The sequence below is a fragment of the Delphinus delphis genome, chromosome 9, assembly GCF_949987515.2.
Source record: "Delphinus delphis chromosome 9, mDelDel1.2, whole genome shotgun sequence".
NCBI lineage: Eukaryota > Metazoa > Chordata > Mammalia > Artiodactyla > Delphinidae > Delphinus > Delphinus delphis.
This window is the reverse complement of record NC_082691.1, coordinates 71,111,885-71,133,761: the sequence shown is the minus strand read 5'-3', so window position 1 is coordinate 71,133,761 and position 21,877 is coordinate 71,111,885. Positions and strand designations below refer to the sequence as shown.

The 21,877-nt window shown below is 33.5% G+C and overlaps 1 protein-coding gene across 1 annotated transcript in view; it reads left to right on the top strand.

The window, feature by feature from the left end:
- Window positions 1-21,877, top strand: part of SAMTOR (S-adenosylmethionine sensor upstream of mTORC1) — an 89,615-nt gene that overhangs the window by 55,187 nt on the left and 12,551 nt on the right. Inside the window, exon 4 of the mRNA XM_060020755.1 lies at window positions 15,438-15,552. Coding sequence (XP_059876738.1) covers window positions 15,438-15,552 — 115 coding nt within the window. The remainder of the gene's footprint in view (window positions 1-15,437; window positions 15,553-21,877) is intronic.

Below are 21,877 nucleotides of genomic sequence, written 5' to 3'. Positions count from 1 at the left end.
CAGAATTCCCTCTTCCTCATGTGACCTTAGTCTTTTTTCTGGTAAGGTTACTAATCCATTGATTAAGATGGGAAGATTATCTGGGTAGGCCTAATCTAATCACATGAGCCCTTAAAAACACAGAACTTTTTCCAAATGCAACAGAACAGGAGGGGAAAAGGAGGGTATCAGGGAGATTTGAAGCATAAGAAGGATTCAGTATGCTGTTGTTGGCTTTGAAAATGGGGTGGGCCATGAGCCATGGTATACAGGTGGCCTCTAGAAGCTGAGCAGACAGCCAGCAAGAAAACAGGGCTCTCAGTCCTACATCCACATGGAACTGGTTTCTGCCAACAGCCTGAATGAGCCTAGAAATGGATTCTTCCCTCACAAAACTCTTAAATGAGAGCCTAGGCCTGCTGAAACCTTGATTTCAGCTTTATTACACCCGGAGCAGAGTACCAGGCAAGCATACCGGAACTTCTAACCTATAGAATTAGGTTGTATTTTAAAGTTAGCTTTGTGGTAGTTTATTATATAGTAATAGAAAACTAATACATATGACTAACTTGTATTCAAAATGAAGAACTACATTTATAGTATATATTTCCATAGCATATTTATTTTATGCATGGACAACTGTTAATTTGTATCCAAACTGCTACTTCCTTCTATGCTAAACGTAGTGAGCATAATTGTTAAAAGCTCAGGCTGCTGAGTTAGACAGATTTTAATTCCACCTGAAATCACTTACTAGCATATGACCTTCCATGTGTTATTTAACTTCTCTAAGCCTCATTCCCCTCATCTATAAAATGAGAGTAGTAGTACCTACTCGTAAGAATTTTACATTGCCGATATAGTGACCATTGTTACATGATTACACTGATCACCATGATGGCAACACAAAGAATGTTGTCAATAAGAGCGTGAATCTGGGCATTCATGTGAAACCATGCTGAGATCTTTTCACTTAATTTTTTATACCCTTCTCTGATCTCTGTATATGGATTTTCTGGGTCATCCTTTCAGTTTTTTTCAGATGTTTTGCTTAAAAACTAGATATCCGTGCCTTTCTCATGAATCCCTATCTCGTCTCAAAAGTTTCCCAGAGAAGTTCTGTAAAATAAGTAATACATAATTTGAAAGGGAGTTTGTCAACAAAATAAATTTGGACATTAAAATTAAATTGAGTTTCTTAATTGTAGAGCTATTATATGGTTACGTGCCTGTAGCTCTTCAAAAAGAGACTATATTTTCCACATTCATTGACCTATTGACAAAGAAGCGACTTGCAAGACTATTTCGTGAAATGCACTTTGGGAAAAACTGTCCCTTCAGATATAAATCAACTCCATGAGCTAACTCTTGTTTTCTCTTTTCCTCTTAAAGCCTGACTTCATCTACTTAGTGCAGATTATTTAGCCTATAAACAACCTTTACTCACACACTTAATCTCCCTCCAATATATTTTTTGTTCTTTACTACCAAAATATGGAGGGGAAGCTGTTGTCTGGCTTTACACATTGCCATCAAAATCAATAATTGTTAGTGTCATTTCAGGGATTTGTGATACATATAGAAATGAAATGGATTATGTACAATGCTAAGAACGAGTTGCTAAATAAATAATAAACCAAGTCATCAGAGTCAGAAGTTTTCTATTTTAACTGGTTTTTTTTGCTGTTCCTTGAAGGAATGATTGAGACAAGAGGATAGGTGGAACTAAGGATTTTTATATGATCCAAGGTATCTAGTAATAAATTTTCCCCACTTATTTGTCATCTATCAGCCCTAAAATTTGGCTTTAGAAAAATTTCCATATATATGACTGTCATGAATTCAGAGTCAGAGTGACAGTGCTGTTGTTTTACATACTAACTCTCAAAAATGCACTTTCTTCTTGTTTTTTCTTCTCAAAAAGATAAGATATGGAAATCTAATTTCTCCCTTCCTCTACATCAAACCAGCAGGGATAATTAATAAGGCCTAGATCATTGATTTCAACCATTTTAACCATAGAACCTTTTCTTCAGAGGAAACATTTTATGGTACGCTCAAAGGGTATAGAAGTTGTAGCCTCCAGATATCTCCCATACCTGCCTTTGTTGGCCCTTGAATGGACTCTGGAAAATACCTACAGCTTTGTAGAGAGCACTTTGAAAAACTGTTGTAAACTGCATACTTGGGTAAATATTGCCAGATTTTCTTATGTAATGAGCAAAAAATTTTACTTAGAGTTTACAGCTCCCTCTTAATATGTCTTGAGGAGTTCAAGATGCTGTTGTTGACACTGGCAGCATGCCAGACAGAAAATTTTGTAGGAAATAAAATCCTGCATTTCCTTACTAAACTCCTTAACCAGTGGATGGGAATTGAGGGGGAGAGAGTAAAGAAATGTGATGTTTTACTATAACTGTTTTGGAAAAGAGAACAAAGACAATATTGAGTAAACACCAACATGGGAAATTTAAATAGAAAGTTATCATTTGACCAGCCTATACATGTTTTTTACATATAAGATTTTTTTCTTAACACTTCTGAAAAACTGCAAATGAAGTTAGAAGACTATGAATTCTTAAGTTTTAAAAATCTTTTTAAATAATACAATTTTAAGATTCTCTGCGTAAATCTGTCTAAAGAAGCAAAATGAAAATTTACTGAGGAATGTAAATGAACATTTGAAAGAGGCATTAAAATGTAGAGGAAGCATTACAAACTTTCTAGCTAAACTTTGTTTTCTAATCAGTATGTTTTATCACTTTACAGAATGTAAATAAGTGAGTGCATATATGCTGAAATTAGGAACCAATCTAACTGTATTTCAATTAGCTGTCCTTTAGAAAACCATTTGTTTCCTGACTAGTCAGACTGTTGACCTGTTATAAAGATTTTCCTGATCAGAAAAACTAATTTTTTCCAAATATTTGCCTTACCAACATTAGTAAATTCAGCCATTTCTTTTTGTTTTGTTTCTCATAAGGTATAATGACTTTTTTTTTCTTTTCCTTGATCTCTTTGGAATCACATTTTACGTGTCAAAAAAAGGCTTTAAAATCTAAGGCTTACATACAGCCTAGTGCACATTTAGAAAAATGTGTTTAAATGCCCCAGAGTAGTCTCCAGAGAACACTAACATGTTCCAACAGTGCTGCCGTAGACCACAAAATTTATTACAACTGTTTAATGAAGTTACAACTCCTACATTTCGCATTTCTTTTAAACATTCTTAATGGTGGCAGATTGTCTACTGTGGTTGAGTTTGATGTTAATTTTTGGAGAGATGTTTCAGTAGAAAATGATATAGCTGTAATAAGTCTTAGGTTGCTATGGGAAGAGGGATAAAGCATGAAAAGTATAATCTGAGAAGGGCTATCTGAGAGTTACAGGTGTCTTGGAAGGGATTTAAAGAGCACATCCTAACAAAGAATGCTAAACGTTAACTCAGAGAGGAGTTCACAAATATTACTTTATTAATCTAGCTCATATCCTGACTGTGTATGTAAATACTAACTACTCTAAACTGAAGTAAAAAATAATTATACTTTAATAGTATAGTTCAGGGATATAGGACCATGTCTATTTTTGTCATCAAAGTCCAGAAATTTTTTGTAGGCAACTGAGGCAGCTTTCTGGAAAGAAGAAGGAGACAGAAGACTATCTCCTTGGTAACTTTTCTGTTCCCATGAAGACCAACTGTGCTTCTTAAAGTTGAATTCCATGAGCTATCTTTTCATATTTAAAATAAATTTGACTTTACTTAAGCTAGTTTAAGTGGTTTTCTGTTCCTTGCAACAAAACTATACCAGACCAAGACAATGATTCTATAAAACTTTATCTTCATCATCACTGCCTATACATGGAAACTCAGATAATCCAAGCAGAGTCTGTGAACCACCCTGAATTATATAAAAATGTGATTTGTGTATCATATGTGTATTGTTGTCTAGTGGGAAAAGGCCATAGATTTCATCAAATACTCAAAGAAGTTTGTTACCCAAAAAGATTAAGAACTATTGGTAGAGAGCCTCATGCAGAGGCATCCTAAGTGACAGAGTCCCTTTCCATTTTGCCTCCATGTTGAGGCAGTGAAAGACTTTGATTCATTATTGTTGCATCTGACAGTGCCATAATTATGCCAGTTTTTATCCTATATATGGAACGTTGAAAAAGATGCCCCTTAGAGCTTTGCTGCTATTAGATGTCTATTAACAATCTGACAAAATAGATTTTCATGAAATTTGGACCTCAGGAAAATTCACTAGGTAGTAATTTTTTTAAGAAGTCTTAGTTTTTGTTTATTTGATTATTTTCAATGGGACATTGATACAGGCAGGTTTCAAATCTGCAAGAGGGTGGTATTCTATCAAGAACTGATCTAGAATTTTAGAATTAGAATGGCCTTTCATTTTACAGATGAGGAAACTGAGACGCAAAAAAGGGTAAGTAAAATTTCTAAGGTCACTTGGTAGTAAAGCAGAAGTGAAGATAGAGTTCTGTTGACTGTCTCCAGAGCCTTTTTTTTTTTTAACTGTACAAAACTTTTGATAATTATTACTTCTTTACTCCTTGTCCCCATCTATGATGCATAGTCAACTCATTTAATGTTTATACAACACTATGAAGAAGGTGCTGTTACTGGCATTTTAGTAACTACTTCTTCTGGGGAAATTTTCTTGGGGAAATTACATTGTGAATGTTCTATTAAAATATGTAAGTCAGTTTGAAAAATAGTGCCATATACATATATGTACTTATTCATGGTAGTGGAATTAGATTTCTAGTCTTGGATAAATCAGTGAAAGAGCCATTTCAGATAATATTCTTCTCTGTTTTCTAGGAAATATGTTTAGAGGCTTTTTTGTTTGTTTGCTTGTTTTTAAAATTCAAAGTTTTAAAAATGTTAAGGGCAAAAAGAACAAAAAATTGTCACTCTGGACTTAAAAACTACAATACAGTGAAATCAGTTACTGGACATTTCAAAAGGCACTTTATGAGTTTCACAGATTTTATGGAAAGTCCACACCTACTTGGAAACATGTACCTTTGCACTTACTATGCTTTCTGACTGGAATGACAGTCACCTACCTCAACAGTCCTTCCCTTTATTCTTCACCCCCCATTTCCCATTTTCTCCTGGGAGAAGCCTGCTTATCCTGCAGGTCCCAGATATGGATTTCCCTTCTCTTCTACCAGTGTTCTTCTGCTCCTATAACATTTTATACACTCCTTTACTATACAGTCATTGCATTGTTTTCATGTTGTATTTGCATGTGTGTCTTCTTTACTGAACTGAATTACTTGGGAATCTCAAGCTCCTAAAAAGAGGTAGATAGGTACAATAAGTATTCAATAAGGATTTGTCAAGTTATAGTTATGTATACATTTAAAGTATTTTTAAAACTGATACTAAAGCTATTCAGGTTTTTTGTAGAAGATTTGAAATACTGTTTTGATGAATAATTTCAAATTAAAACAACTTCTAAGCTAAGATTAAACAGTCTTAACTATATATTTATGATTATAGCTATTTAGTATAAACTTGAAAATTTCCTTCCAAAATCTAATCTTGTTTTTGATTTTAGAACCTTGAGGCTTCAGACTTACATTTCCACATCAAAACTTAGAGCATACGATCTGACAAAGATTTTGTTTTGTTTTTGTGTTGTGAATGAAAGGTATTCTGAAATATAATTTGGGTGCCAGGATACTGGAATTTCAAGATCTTTCAGCTTCAGTGAGGAAGAGTAGTTTGTTGGTACTATTGAGAAAAAAAAGAAAAACGCCCTATTATACTGTTTAAGTATTTCTTTTGTTAAATGAATTACTCTTACTTTGCTGAGGCCAATGTTTTGAATTCCAGATACCTAACCACCACCTTACCTATCATTTAACTTGCAAATAAAATGGGCTTTTCCTCCAAGTAAATTTATAATATGAGAATTTGCATAAGTAGTAATGTTTGTTGCTTAATTTTAAAGTATTGGTGCTTCAAATACAGAAATATAGGTGCCAGGATTTAGTCATTATCAATAAAAATCATCTTGATGTGAAAGTAGTCCTTATAAATTTTATTTATTTTGGACTATGGGATTACAAATCCCATAAGAATTTATTAAGGGTAAACCTGAGAGAGACCAGGATAGCTTTTACATAGTATTAACGTAAAAGACTTGCTTATTTCTCTTGCAGAAAAATTTGAAATAGTGATTAAAATGAGAAAATTGGGTAATTCAATGTCATTTTAGTCATATCTGTATTTGGCATTTTAACTATGAAGTCTGTCATATAAGGTCACTTAAGGTTGGCTCTCTGGCCTTTTTTGATTAAGAAACTTCAAAGTCATTTGATAGATTATTCAGAGGATATTTTTGCTCTTAGCACACCTAGTGTATTCACATAATAAGTATTTTCATATCTGTGAATAATAATGAAATACTTCTTATACTCCTTTTATAATTATTGACTCTTTTTGTCACAGACTGATTTTATGCTGACCAACTAGACTAAATTAATTTTATCTGTTTATATATTTACTTTGAAAGTTAACTAGAATATGCTAGCAGGATATTCTAACTAATCTCTCAAACTTGAAAAGAATAATTTTTTAAAAATGTTGGATAAATCTTAAAAACACCAAAGAATTGGTAGGGCCAAATGCAAATGCTGGCAGGAACCCAGAAAGGGAGGCAGAGCACAAAGCTTCTTTAGCCTTGAGAGCATTTTTCCAAACTGCAGACTTCAACTTTAGTTTTTATACTCGACTGGTTGGAGCTTCAACTCTGAAAATTACTTTCTCAGTTTAAGGGTGAACCAGAATAAATCTACCCCGTTCGTCCACAGCATGACAGACTCTGACAAGTTGAAACTACAGGACATCCTAAACATAAACTCCTAAATTCACATCACAAGGGTGGTCCAAAAAACTTTAAACCCTGTTTATTTGGATGAAAGTGGTCCGGCACTGGTGGTATCCCAGATTGCCTGACAGAGCAAAAATGAATACTTCTGCTCAAAGAAACTTCGTAAATAATTTTTTAAGAAAAACATCTCACAGTAAGAAGTAATTACGAAGCATGTATGGAAACAAGGAACCATGATCTAAAATCAGCACGTATCAAGAATAGATATTTAAAGGCCTCAGACACTAGAATTTTGAGTCACTGTTTATAAAATAATATTTTAAAAATAAAAGAATGCTTGAAAGTTTCTGAAGGAACTAGAAACTTTAAGAACCTACAAGCCATTTGGAAAGCCAAAATTAAAAAGAAAACTTCTAGAGATAAAAAATAAAATAATTAAAATAACTCAGTGTATGACATGAATTAAAGAGGAAATTATTGAACTGAGTGAGACAGAGTAAATGAAATTATCCAGAATGCCACATATGGACAAGGAAAAAAAATAATAATGAATTAAAATGGTTAAAGACACAGAAGATAAAATAAGGTTTAACTTCTTAATGGAGTTGCAGAAGGAGAGAAAAGAATGGGAGAGAGAAATCTCTTACTAAAAGAAATTCTAGAGGTGTATTTCAAGCAGAAAGAAAATGACCCCAGATGGAAAGTCTGAAGTGAAAGAAAGAATGAACAACAACAACAACAACCAAAAAGGTAAATATGGACAAACATTTATAAAACAGAATACACAAAAAGACTAACATAACCACACAACAGAATTGTGGTCTCAAGCATTTGTATGGTTTGAGAGAAGGCTAAGATTATTCAATAGTTAAGTATATATTTTTCTAAAAGAACAAACTATAAATTTTTGAAATCAGTAAAATGAAACAATATGGAATTATTAAAATTTAAAAGGAAAAATCTAAAACCAATTCTCAACCTTGGCTTACACAATACATTCACTTGGGAAGCTTTTAAAAACCCTAATGCCCAGGCTCCATCCTAAACCAATTAAATCAGAGTCTTTAAGTAATTTTGAAGCTCCCAGGGTGATTCTACAGAAAGCAAGGAGCAGAGGAAAAGAAACGTAGAACAGATAGAGCAGATAGAAGGTGCAAGGTAAGGTACTATATATAAATCAAAATATGTTGGTAAATCACTTTAAAAGTAAATGATCTAAATACTCTAATTAAAAGAAATTTTTTATTGTCATAAAAATCCAGTTTATGTTGCTTATGAGAGACATATCCAAAATATAATATGGTAGAATAAATATAATTTCTAGAGATAAAGTATATTTCTCATAATAATAAAAGGTGTGATTTAACAGGAGAATATGTGTTTAATTTGTACGTGCCTAATAGTATAGCTTCAATATACATAAAGCAAAAATTGACAGACAAACCTACAGTTGTTTTGAGGAGGTTTGTTTTTTTTTTCCCCAGCATTAAAGTTTGATAAGTTTCAAAACTCTAAGGGAGATTTTAAGAGTAGTACAACCAATACCCTCATTTATGTTTGTTACCAAGATTCATTAACAGTTAATATTTTGCTACATTTACTCCATAAATCTGTGTGTGTATATATAGACACATTTTTCTTTTTGTTTCTTTTCTGAACCATTTGAGTTACTTCAACATTAAATACGTTATCATGTATCACCAAAGACTGAGGACATTTTCCTACATAACCACAGTACAGTTGTCATCCCATTCAGGAAATTTAACATTGATATAGTTACATGTTTACATAGTTCACATTTGAATTTTCCAGATTGTTCTAATAATGTTCTTTATAACTGTGGGTTGGTAGTTTGATCCAAGATCCAATCAAATATTATATATTGTATTTAGTTGAATATCTCTTAGGCTTGATTAATCTAGAAAATTCCCCATGATAGATCCATGTTAAACATTTTTGATAGGTATAGATGATACTGTGTTCTCAGTATATCACTAAGAGGGCATGTGTCAGTTTGTCCCATTATCATTCATGTTAAGTTTCATCATTTGACTAAATTGGTATCCTCCAGATTTCTTCACTGTAAAGGCACTTTTAATCTCTAATCTGTTGGGTTATACGTGAAGATCGAGACAATTTCCTGTTCCTTGACAATTTTCACTGTAACTTTAACATGGTCTTGCCTGAGTCAAGTTTTGTTTCGGTTTTTTTTTTTTTACTATAATAGTTGGAAATAGGTGATTTTTCTATTTCTAGCTTGCTTACACATTCATTGGTTGGTATTCTTCTATAAAGAAAAACTTTCCCTTTTCCCCCTCTTTTTTAAAGTTCTGTAGACTGATAGATTTTTTTAAAAATTCAGTGTGTTATAATTCATTCCTATCATTATTATGATGCTAAAATCATCTCAAATTAGGCCAGTGGAACCTCCTGTAAGCTAGCTCCTTTGACCTTTTGGTATATTCCTATTAGTTTTTGAGCGTTACCTTACTTTCTTGTACAACAAGATAGTTGAAGCTCACCTTGTACTTTCTCTGCTTCAACCCTGAAATAAGCCTTCCTGTAAAAAGTTCAGATTCCTTTTAGCAAGGGACCAAATTCTGGCATTAGGTATCCTCACTGCTACTGGGGTGTTATTGCATCTACACCCTTTCATATGAAACCTCTAATTCTAGTCTATCTCCGAAGGATTCTTTCTCTCCTTTCCCTCATTCTGAATTTGTATCTCCCAGCAACTTTAGTTTATTTCCCTATTTGCTCAGCCCTTCAATACATACAAAATAGTTTTTAAATGGCTGCAGTAGTACCACAACAACATACTAAGTAAAATTCAGGATTTCTTTGCAGTTTTTTGTCCTTAAAATTTCACCCATTGATATGATTATAATCAGAATACTGTGTTCATAATTATTTAATTTCAATAACTATTATTTCAAATCAATTTATGGCGATCTTTATCTGCTTCTTTAAAAAAAAGTTGGAAGATTTTTAACACACCTCAATAACAGAGAGCAAGCATTCACAGTGAGTAAGACTGTAGAGGATTTGAACAACATAATTAACAATCTAATAGCCATATATAGAATAGTGTACCCAAAAGCTACAAAGTAATATTCTTTCAAGCATACAGGTAACATTTATAAAAATGTTTTTTAAAAAACTGTGAATTTAAAAAATTATATTAAATATTTAAGGTATTATTTAATTTATAAAAATTTATAAGTCAAATGTTAGTAAGATTCAAAGGGTTGAATTATGTAGACAATGCTATTAAGCTAAAAATTGGTACCAAATTGCAATAAGGAAATACCCAAAGGTTTAGAAATTAGTAAATAACCTTCCAAAAAAAAAAATCCATTAGATGAAAATTTATAATAAAAATTAGAAAATATTTTCAACTAAATAATAATGATACTTTTTGTGAAGAAATTTTTTGTCAAAAGTTACAAATGTGCTTTTTATTAAAACTTGTGGATATAGCTAAAGCATCACTTAAAGGAAAATGTATAGCTTAAATGCATATATTATAAAGAAAAGCTGAAACTAGTGAACTAAGAATCTATCTCAAGAAATTAAAGATACCTCAGCAAATAAGGCCCTTTCGCCTCCAAAAAAAAATGAAAAGAAAATAGTAAAGAGCAGGAAGATAGAAAAAGTCGGAGATAAAAGTTGGAATTTTGTAATAATATTAAAGAAATTAAATCAGTGGTTAAAGATCTCAGAAATAAAACTCCAGGCCTAAATGGCTTTACCAGCGAGTTCTAGTAAACATTTAAGGAAAAATGAATTCTGTTCTTACACATACTCTTTAAAAATAGAATGAAAGGAGTTATCCCACACTCATCTTAAGAGTCTAGCATAACCTTGATATTAAAACCCATCATGGACAGTACTAGCACAGAAAATTATAGTCTGATCTCACTTATGAACATAGATGCAAAAATCCATACACACACACACACACACAGTTTATCCTAATTATTCAGAAATTCCATATCTGCAAATTCACCTACTCACTAAAATTCAACTCCAAGGTGAGTACTCATGGCATTTTCAGACTCATTTGTGGACATGCTGAGGGTGGTGAAAAATTTGTCATCTGACACACACCTTCCCAGCTGAAGTTGAACAATGCAAGCTCTGCCTTATTGTTTCAGCTCTCAAGTATAAAAATGTCCCATTTTCAGTCTATTTAATATCACATTTTTTGTGCTTTATTGATTTTACGTTTATTTTTTAAATTTTATTTTTTGCTGCATTGGGTCTTCATTGCTGCGCGCGGGCTTCCTCTAGTTTCGGCAAGCGGGGACTACTTTGTCGTGATGCGGGGGCTACTTAGTTGCGATGCACAGGCTTCTCATTGCAGTGGCTTCTCTTGTTGCAGAGCACGGCCTTTAGGCGGGCGGGCTTCAGTACTTGTGGCTCGTGGGCTCTAGAGCGCAGGCTCAGTAGTTGTGGCACATGGGCTTAGTTGCTCCGCGGCATGTGGGATCTTCCCGGACCAGGGCTTGAACCCGTGTCCCCTGCATTGGCAGGTGGATTCTTAACCACTGCGCCACCAGGGAAGCCCTATTTTGCTTTAAAAATGGCCCCTAAGCATAATGTTAAAGTTCCATCGAGCCTGTCTAAGCACAGGAATGCTGTATTATGCCTTACAGAGAAAATAGTATATTAGATATGCTTCCCTTAGGCATGAGTTATAATGGTGTTGGCTGTGAGTTCAGTGTTGATGCATCATAATACATATTAAATAAGTTACCTTTAAACAGAAATACACATAAATCCAGGTTATGTGTTGCTCTGGTGTTGAAAGTATTGTAACCAGAGGCCTAGTCTTGTATTTCCCTTAGGAGCATGGTTTAGTGATCGTGGTGACTTTATAGACCAGACCCATCACAAATAGAACCAACTGTATATACATATATAAAACAAATCCTTTAAGTTATGAAGACAGTAATTTATCAAAACCAAATTAGATTCTTCCCAATAAGGCAAGATTGATTTAACACTACAGAATTAATGAGTATACTGTATCACATAAACAGATCAAAGAAAAGTCATATCTCAGTAGCTGAGTACATTTGATAAAATCTAACATAGATTTGTGTGAAATTTTTTTTTAAAAGGAGCTAGCAAAATATAAAAGCTTCATCAGCTTTATCAAGGATTCTATATAAAACCTGCAACAGTCATTATATTTAATGGTGAGTTATACATTAATGGTGAACATTATACTTAATGTTCCCTCTGAGACTGGAAACAAAATAGTACCTGCTTGTATTAGTCCTGTTTAATATTGTATTAGAAGTCCTGGGCAAAGCAGCGAGGCAAAAAATAGATGGGTGGGTGGGTGGATGGATAGATAAGAAAAGAAGAAATAATATTATTTTTCACAGATTATGTAACTACGTACCTAGACTAGAATACCCCAAATAATATACAGATAAGCAGTTGAGATAACAGGAATTTAGTAATGTTGCTGGATACAAATCATTGTACAAAACTGAATTGCATTTCTGTAACCAACAATGAAAAATCAAATTTTAAAAAATAACAAGGTTTATCCATAGGGGAAAAGCAATAACAGCACCAAAAAATATGAGTTAACAAGAAATACAAATCCAACAAAATATACATGGGACCTTTTAAGAGAAATTGTTAAAGCTATTGAGAGACAATGAGGAACTAAATAGATGGAGAACTATGCCATGTCCATGGATTAAAAGAGTCCATATTGTAAAGACGTTAATTCTCCCAAATGATCTTTAGATTCAGTGCCACTCTAATCAAAATCACAATGGGATGTGTTGTATAAAGGTACTATCACACAGCCATGTACATGAATTAACTACAGAAACACAAATGACACAAACTTAATATTAAATGAAAGAAGAAAGTCACAAAAGCAAATGTGTAGTGTAAAACTAAACTATGTTATTCAGAAGACAGTCATAGGTAGCAAGACTATAAAAGGAAATCAAGGGAACGATTATCACTAAAATCAGGATAGTGGCTACCATTACAGAAAGGGGTAGCGGATGTCGTCAGGGAGGATCCTGTTTCTACGGTGCAGGCAATGTGTTATTTCTTGACCTGGGTGATAATTACTTGGATATTCTGTTCACTTTGTGATTAGTCTTTAAACTAAATATATGTTGATGCAAAAAAAAATTACAGAGCTCAACCAAAGAATTTGAAATGGATTAAGTGTATTACTGAGAGTTAATGTTATTAAGTTAATCCATGATATTAAGTTATTGGTAATTATATTTCAAAGTTGAATTAAGTTGAATGATTTGGAATACTCCATCCAGGTAGAAAGGTTAATTTCTAAGAAGCACTTTTTTAAAGACTATCAGAAATTTTTTGTTACCCAATTTACTAGAGTCTACCAGTATTCTGCTTTTACTATGTTCAGGAAGATAGTAAAATTCTGCTTCTACCATGTTCAGGAAGATCATTAGGGGACAAACCACAAAAGATTTTATATATAACATGATATTAATAGCTAACAATGATATCTACCACTTTTTGAGCATTTACCATGTACCAGATACTAGGGCAAGAATTATAAACGCATAATCTCATTTAATCCTAGAAATGACTCTTAAGTGTGGGTACCATTGTTGTCCCCATATCACACAGGTAAAGGGCAGAATCAGGTTTTGATTTTAGTCTCTCTTATTCCAGAACTCTTGTTCTTAACCATAGCCCCACATAAGGATTAGAATGGCAATCTAGTAGTGTACTTAGTATTACATGTTGTTATAGATTCATTTATTCAAACTGGTTATGATTTAAGTATTCAAATTTGTTAATTTAGCAGTAAATGTCAGCTATATGCCAGGCATTTCAAGGTACCTATCTACTGGATCTTTTGCTCTGTTTAGCAACTTGGAACCTATACCACAGTAGTTCGCTGGCCTCCTTCTTCCTTAGAGCTAGTGTATTGTGATATTTCAAGTATCACTAAACTTAATTCAACTTTACAGATGATTATTTGTTATACACATCACCCAAACTACATAATAATCTACTTCCTGATTTGGCTGCAGTACAGAAAATTACCTTTTGAGCCCTAGGATCAGCTCTTGTTGCTGAGGGAGTTTCTAGCTATTCCTTTTATTTCCTTATACTCTCATAACCCCTTCTTTGGATGAGTTCTTAAATAAAATTTGGTTGACAAAAATCTTTTAATTGGTTCATATTGTTTTTATGGTACTATAAAATGCCATGTACTGTATTAAACAGGTCCTGTATACAGTTTATTTATAATCAAATGGTGATTATGGTCATTTCTATAAAATGTTAGGACATCAGGCTCTTGGTAAAAAATGTAACCCCTATTTATTGTGTTCCTTTTCTGAAAAAAGAAATCAACTTTAGATTATATTATTTTATTTTGACTTACAGTGCCTTTTCCAGGAGCTTAACTACAGTCTGTAGTTTAACACCTCTCTAATGGACACTATGGCAATATGCTAGCTGAGGTAAAAGGAACAGAAGCTGGGCAGATTTTCTCTGCCCTATAGGCTTTAAAGAACCAAGATTCTGTTTTTACCCAGTTATTTCACTATATTTCTTTCCTTTATGTTTCCAGTGTCTACTCATAATTTTTTTCAGCAAAATTGTCTTAATATCAATAAAATGGCATATGTTTTAAGTTGGTTTTTATTATTGCTTTACTTGGCTGAACACTAGGACTATAGGCTTCAGACCAACAAAAATCCACTGTTTTCCTTCATCCTTATTTGCTGCTATGTAGATCCGTATTATCAATAGTTGCATTTGACTAACTTTAATGGTCATGTCCGGTTTTGTTTACCTTCTTTTTTCCTACTACTTTTGGACGCAAGGAACACACCTGAACAAAATAAAATTTTTCATAACTTAAGAAATACTATCCTTTCATTGCTTTGCTCTTTGGTCCTTTTAAATCATTGAGACAAATTAAAGTCCAAAGACATCATTATATTGACTACTGAGAATTAATTTGTGAATGGATTCTTTCATCTACAAAGACAGTTTTCAAAGTGTGGTCTGGGGATCTGAGACCCTTCTAGGGTCTCTGTGGGGAGGAAATTATTTTCATCATAATACTAAAATATCGTTTGCCTTTTCTACTCTCATCCTCTTTTGAGTGTAGGGTTGAGTTTTCTAGAAACTTCATGGCATGTGATGTTGCAACAGCTTGAATGCAAAGCAGACGTGCGAATCCATCTGTCTTCTATTAAGCCCAACATTAGAGAGACTTGAAAAAATGTAAAACAGTAACTCATTTTTACTATCTTTCTAATCTAGACTTTCATTAGAAAGTATAATTTACATTAGCATATACTATAGTGTTATTGTTTTATAAATGAATTGATGTTTTTAAACCATTGAGTTTTAATTTCAAATATGGTATTATTGATAGAACCTGCATAAACAAAAGAGCTCTTTTAGGCCCTCAGTAATTTTTAAACATGTAAAGGGATCATGAGACCAAAAAGAGAGCCAATAATCTATACTATTTTTTTTATTCTCAAATGTTTGAATTTTTCTTATATTTTATTTCATCTTATAAAAAGCATAATGAAAATAATCTATTTTTAGGTTGCTACAAACCTCAGGAAAGATCAGATTACTTGATGTTGGCAGCTGCTTTAACCCATTTCTGAAGTTTGAAGAATTTCTAACTGTTGGCATAGACATCGTACCTGCTGTAGAGGTATGCATAGTTCTGTTTGTTTTGAGATGAATATTTTACATGTATATATACAAAGGAAAGCACTGTCTTTACACTCCTGAAATAGCAAATATATTTCTGTGTACAAGTTGATAAGAGACTATTTCTATTCAAAACTAAAAGTATATTTTGTGAAAATTTGAGCATTTAGTTAACTAATATTAATTTGACCAATACCATATTTGTCTTCATTTTGTTTTGTTCCCTGTTTATCATCTATCATTTCAATCAAGAAACTTCAGTAAGTTGCAAAGATTCCTTATTTTATTTTTTAATGCATCTCTTTCTGAAACGTACTCTGATGTAGAGCTATTATGGAATAGTGGAAAGAGCAAGGGCTTTGGAGACAGCCAAAACTTTATTAAATCCCAGCTATTTGTACTTAGTAGATTAAACAACTTTACAAAGAATGTTTCCTCTGCTTTTAAAATTAGATTTTTTTTCCCCTCAATGACAGAAGTTTATAACATTTGCCATTATACTTTTGATATGGCACCAGACACAAAAATTTTTTTACAAATTTTTATTGCTATAAAGAGATTGTGGTAGAGTATAAACTCAGGCTCAGAGATTTTTTTCCTCCACTGCTATATTCCCAGTACCTAGAAGAGTGCCTGGCATACTAAGTACTCATTAAATACTTCTTGAATAAAAGAATGAAATCTTATTTTCAACCTTGATTTGACTCTCTGAGCCTCAGTTTTCTCGTCTGTGCAGTGGGGTTTGTAATGGACTATACCTTATAAGATTGTTGTTGTGTTTACTTGAGAAAAAGTATTTAAAGCACCTAACAAAGCACCTGTTATATTGTGAGTGCTAAAGAAATGTTTGCTGTTATTATTGAAAAGTTCCTGCATGAAGAGTCAACTTTCATATGAATTTATTCTTTGATTCTTATAAGCTTGACTGTCTATATTGAATCTATGTGACTAACACTGACGAATAAGAAAATGCTAAAAGCGTTACTATTATCTCCTAAAGGTAGACAGATACTTGCTGTACGGTAAAACAGCTGTTCTTAGCTTACCACTGCAGAGAATTCCTGGGCCATTAGAAGCTATAGTTTTAAAGTGCAGGTGGATTTGTACATGGATTCTCTCCCCTTCCTTCCTCAAGACACACATTAGAGATGTCCTTCAAGGACTGGTAAGACATGATGACCATTTGATCTAAACCTAAGGCTCAAATATTAAAATATTAAGCTTATTTATATATAGGGCTATAAATTTTCAACTGTAAAGCCATTAGATAGGCAAAAGAACTACTATACATGAGTTCAGTAGTAGAATCAGACTTTGCTAGTTCCAGAACCCTATAACTAATTTTAAAACAAAGGGAAGAAACTTATACTTCCAGTCGAGATGGGGTGACAGGGACCAGACTGATGCTCTTTCCCCCTGCCTGCAGCAACTAAAAAGTGGACAAAATATTCAAAATAATATACAAGAACTGGACATCAGGTAATGAAGGACAGTGATCCCCAAGAGATGGAAAACAAATGAGATGAGCCATATGGTTGCACATACAGCCTTCAGAGAGTTTCCAACGTGTGGCACAAACAGGGGATTCCCAAGCAGAGTCCAGCTGGTAGTGAGTTGTAGAGGCAGAGGTGAGAGTCCTGAGAGACCAAGACAGCTAAGGCTCATGGACAAAGTACCAAAGATATGAGAGCTACACAGAGAGAAAACTCCAGGGGTCTGCAAAGAATCCTCCGTGAGTACTCAGCTGAGTACTTATCAGTACACGTCTGTGAGAAAACTACATGAGACTGGAGGAAGTACCACCTCAAAGATCTAGAGGTTATAGTGCCCAGCACACTCACACAGGCTGGAAGTAGCACCCGTTCCCACCAGCCACACTGGAAACCTCAAGAATCACAGTAGCCTGGGTAGAGTACACAGAAAAGCCTTGCATCAGTAGTGGAGAATAATTAGCCTTAGACCGAAGGCTGCTGTAGTCCCACCTAGCAAATCCTGAAACAAAAACCAAAAAGATCAAATTGTCTCCAGATAATTTAACTACATCCTAGAGCAAAGTTAGAATATTTATAGCAATACCAAGTCATCCAGGACGCAGCAAAGTAAAGTTCACCATGCCTAGCATCCAATAAAAAAGTAATCAGCCAAGTAAAGAAGCAAGAAAATAGGACCCACAATGAGGAGGTCAGTCATCCAGCAGAGACCAACTGTGAACTGACACAGATGTTAAAATTCGGAAACAAGGACATTAAGATAGGGACATTATGACTGTATTCCGTATGAACAAAAAGTAAAGTAGAGACATGGAAGATAATTTTAAAAACCCAAATCTAACTTCTGGAGACGGATACTATGATCTATGATATGAAACATGTACTAAATGGGATTAACGGTACATTAGATATTGAAGAAGAAAAGTTAAACTGAGGACATGGCAATGGAAACTACCCAAAATTAAACTGAGATATTTTTTTTAATGGAAAAGCATCAGCAAGTTAATTTCAAATGGCCAAATATAAGCATAATTGGAGTCCCCCCAAGAAAGGAATGAAAGAAATAATGGTCAGAATTTTTCTGAACTTGATAAAAGCTAACTAATAGTAGAGCTGACCCTTAGCACCCAGGGGAATTGTTCCAGGACAGCCCACCACCACCACAGATATCAAAGTCTGTGGATGCTCAGGTCCTTAGAGTTGGCTCTTCATATCCCTGTGTTCCATGTCCACAGATACAGAGGACTAACTGTATATTTCTTGGAAAAATCCATGTATAATTGGACCTGTGCAGTTCAAACTCGTGTTGTTCAAGAGTCAGTTGTAATGTAGAGTTTATAATCTATATAAAAATAAAATGTATGATAACAATAGCACAAGAGGGGAGAAAGGGAAATATACTATATGTATAGTAATAGGTTTTTATAATATATATAAAGTGGTAAAATACTATTTGAAGGTAGACTATGATAGGTTAAAGATGTAGACTATAAATTCTAAAGCAACCAGTAAAATAAAGAGTTACAGCTAATAAGCCAGCAAAGGAGATAAAATAGAATTACAAAGAAATTTCTTTAATCCAAAAGATGGCAGAAAAGGGAAGGAAACAATGAACAGATGGGAAACATAGAAAATAAATAGCAAGATCATACATTTAAACTTAAGTTTACCAATAATCACATTAAATAGATATGGCCTAAATACCCCCAATTAAAAGGTGGAAATTGTCAGATTGGATTAAAAAAAGCAAGACTCAAATATATGTTGCCTATAAGAAATGCACTTCAATTATAAACACACAAAATAGGATGTGTAAAAGAAAGACACTGTGGCACTATTACAGTCAGACAAAGTAGATGTCAGAGCAATATTACCAGCAGTAAAGATGGCCATTTCATAATGATAAAAAGTTCAATTCATCAAGAGTACAAAACAATCCTCAATATATATGCATCTAATAACAGAGCTTCAAAATACGTAAACCAAAAATTGATAAGGTAGCAATTACAAATAGACATTTATAAAATTATAGTTGAAGATTTCATTACCCCTCTCTCAATAATTGATGGAACAGTTAGAACATTGGTCAAAGAAGAACTCACAAGGAAAGTTAGACCATATTTTCTTTTCTTCTTTCTTTTTTTTTTTTGCAGTACGCGGGCCTCTCACTGTTGTGGCCTCTCCCGTTGCGGAGCACAGGCTCTGGACGTGCAGGCTCAACAGCCATGGCTCACGGGCCTAGGCGCTCCGTGGCGTGTGGGATCTTCCCGGACTGGGGCACGAACCCGTGTCCCCTGCATTGGCAGGTGGACTCTCAACCACTGCGCCACCAGGGAAGCCCTAGACCATATTTTCAAATGAAGATAAATAAAAACATATGATATCAAAAACATAAGATATGCATAGGATGCCACTAAAAACACTAAAATAGTACTTAGAGGAAATTTTACAATAGTAAACACCTTTATTAGAAAAATAAGAAAGCTCTCAAAGTAATGACATCAACTTTCCAACTAGGAAAAAAACCAAACCCACATTAAATCTAAAATACAAGAAAGAAAATAATAAAGATTACAGCAGAAATCAATGAAATAGAAAACCTTTAGAAAATAGTAGGGAAAAACTGATGAAAGCAAACACTACCTCTTTGAGAAGATCAATAAAATTTATAAATCACTAGCCATACTGATTAGGAAATAAAGAGAAAGGTGTGACATCATGTATATTTTACCAATATTAAAAGAAAGGAAAATATTACAAAAAATTTTATGCCAATAAATTCCACAACTTAAGTGAAATGGTCAAACTCCTTGGAAGACACATACTGCCAAAGCTCACTCATGAAGAAATACATAACCTCAGTAGCCCTAAATGTATTAAAGAAATTTGAATTGGCAGTTAAAAACTTTCCCACAAAGAAAATTCCAGGCTCAAATGGCTTCACTTCCCAACTTATTCTATGAGGCCATTACCCCAATACCAAAACCAGAGACATTACAGAACAAAAACAACAACTTATAGACCATATCCATCATAAACATAGAAAAGTTGTCTACAAAATTCTAGCATATTGAACCGAACAGTATTTCAAAAGGGATAATACATCATGGCTAAGTTTGATTTATTCTAGGAGTATAAGATTGGTTTAATGTTAAAAAAAATAATCTATAACACCTATACAAAAATCTACTGAAAATGGATTAAAGACCTAAATATAAGACCAGATACTATAAAACACCTAGAGGAAAACACAGGCAGAACACTCTGACATAAATCGCAACAATATTTGTTTTTTGATCCATCTCCTAGAGTAATGGAAATAAAAACAAAAATAAACAAATGGGACCTAATTAAACTTAAAAGCTTCTGCACAGCAAAGGAGACCATCAACAAAACAAAAAGACACAACCTACAGACTGGGAGAAAATATTTGCAAACAATGCTACCAATAGGGATTAATCTCCAAAATATACAAACAGCTCATACAGCTTATTATCAAAAAAACAACTCAGTCAAAAAATGGGCAAGAGACCTAAATAGACGTTTCTTCAAAGAAGACATATGAATGGCCAACAGGCACATGAAAAGATGATCAGTATCACTAAGTATTAGAGAAATGCAAATCAAAACTACAGTGAGGCATCACGTCACAACAGTCAGAATGACCATCATTAAAAAGTCTACAAATAATAAATATTGGAGAGGGTGCGGAGAAAAAGGAACCCACTTACACTGTTGATGGGAATGTAAATTGGTGCAGCCACTATGGAGAACAGTATAGAGGTTCCTTAAAAAACTAAAAATAGAGTTACCATATGATCCTGCAATCCCACTCCTGGGCATATATCTGGAGAAAACTCCAATTTGAAAAGATACATGCACCCCAGTGTTCATAGCAGCACTATTTACAATAGCCAAGACATGGAAGCAACCTAACTGTCCATCAACAGATGAATGGATAAAGAAGATGTGGTATATATACACAATGGAATATTACTCAGCCATAACAAAGAATGAAGTAATGCCATTTGTGGCAAAATGGTTAGACCTAGAGATTATCATATTAAATGAAGTCAGACAGAGAAAGATAAATAGCATAGGGTATCACTTATATGTAGAGTCTTTAAAAATAATGATACAAGTGAACTTATTTACACAACAGAAACAGACTCACAGAATACAAATGTATGGTTACCAAACGGGATAGTGGGGGACGGGTTTGGTGGCGAGATAAGTTAGGAGTTTGGGATTAACATATACACATTACTATATAGAAAATAAACAACGAAGACCTACTGTATAGCACAAGGAACTCTACTCAGTATCTTGCAATAATCTATAATGGAAAAGAATCTGAAGAATATATATATAAATGAATCACTTTGCTGTACACCTGAAACTAACACAACATTGTAAATTAACTATACTTCAGTTTAAAAATGGTTAAAAATAAAATTACATATACCATAAAAAAACCCCACTTATTCTTTTCATCACAGTAATACACTAAAAAAGAAACCTACAGCTAACATCATACTTAATAGTGAAAGAAAAATGTTTTTCCAATAAAAACTGAAAAAAGAACAAGATAAGGTTACTCTCACCATCTCTATTCAGCATTCTCTAAAGGTTTTTACCAGTGCAGGAAAGCAAGAAAAAGCAATGATAGGCATCCAAATTGGAAAATAAGATGTAAAACTGTCTTTGTTCACAGATGACATTGATCATCTATTACTTTATTCTGTGGAATCTACAGAGAAGCTACTAGAACCAGTAAGTGAGTTTAACAAGGTTGCAAGATATAAGATTAACATATAAAAATCAATTCATATGTAC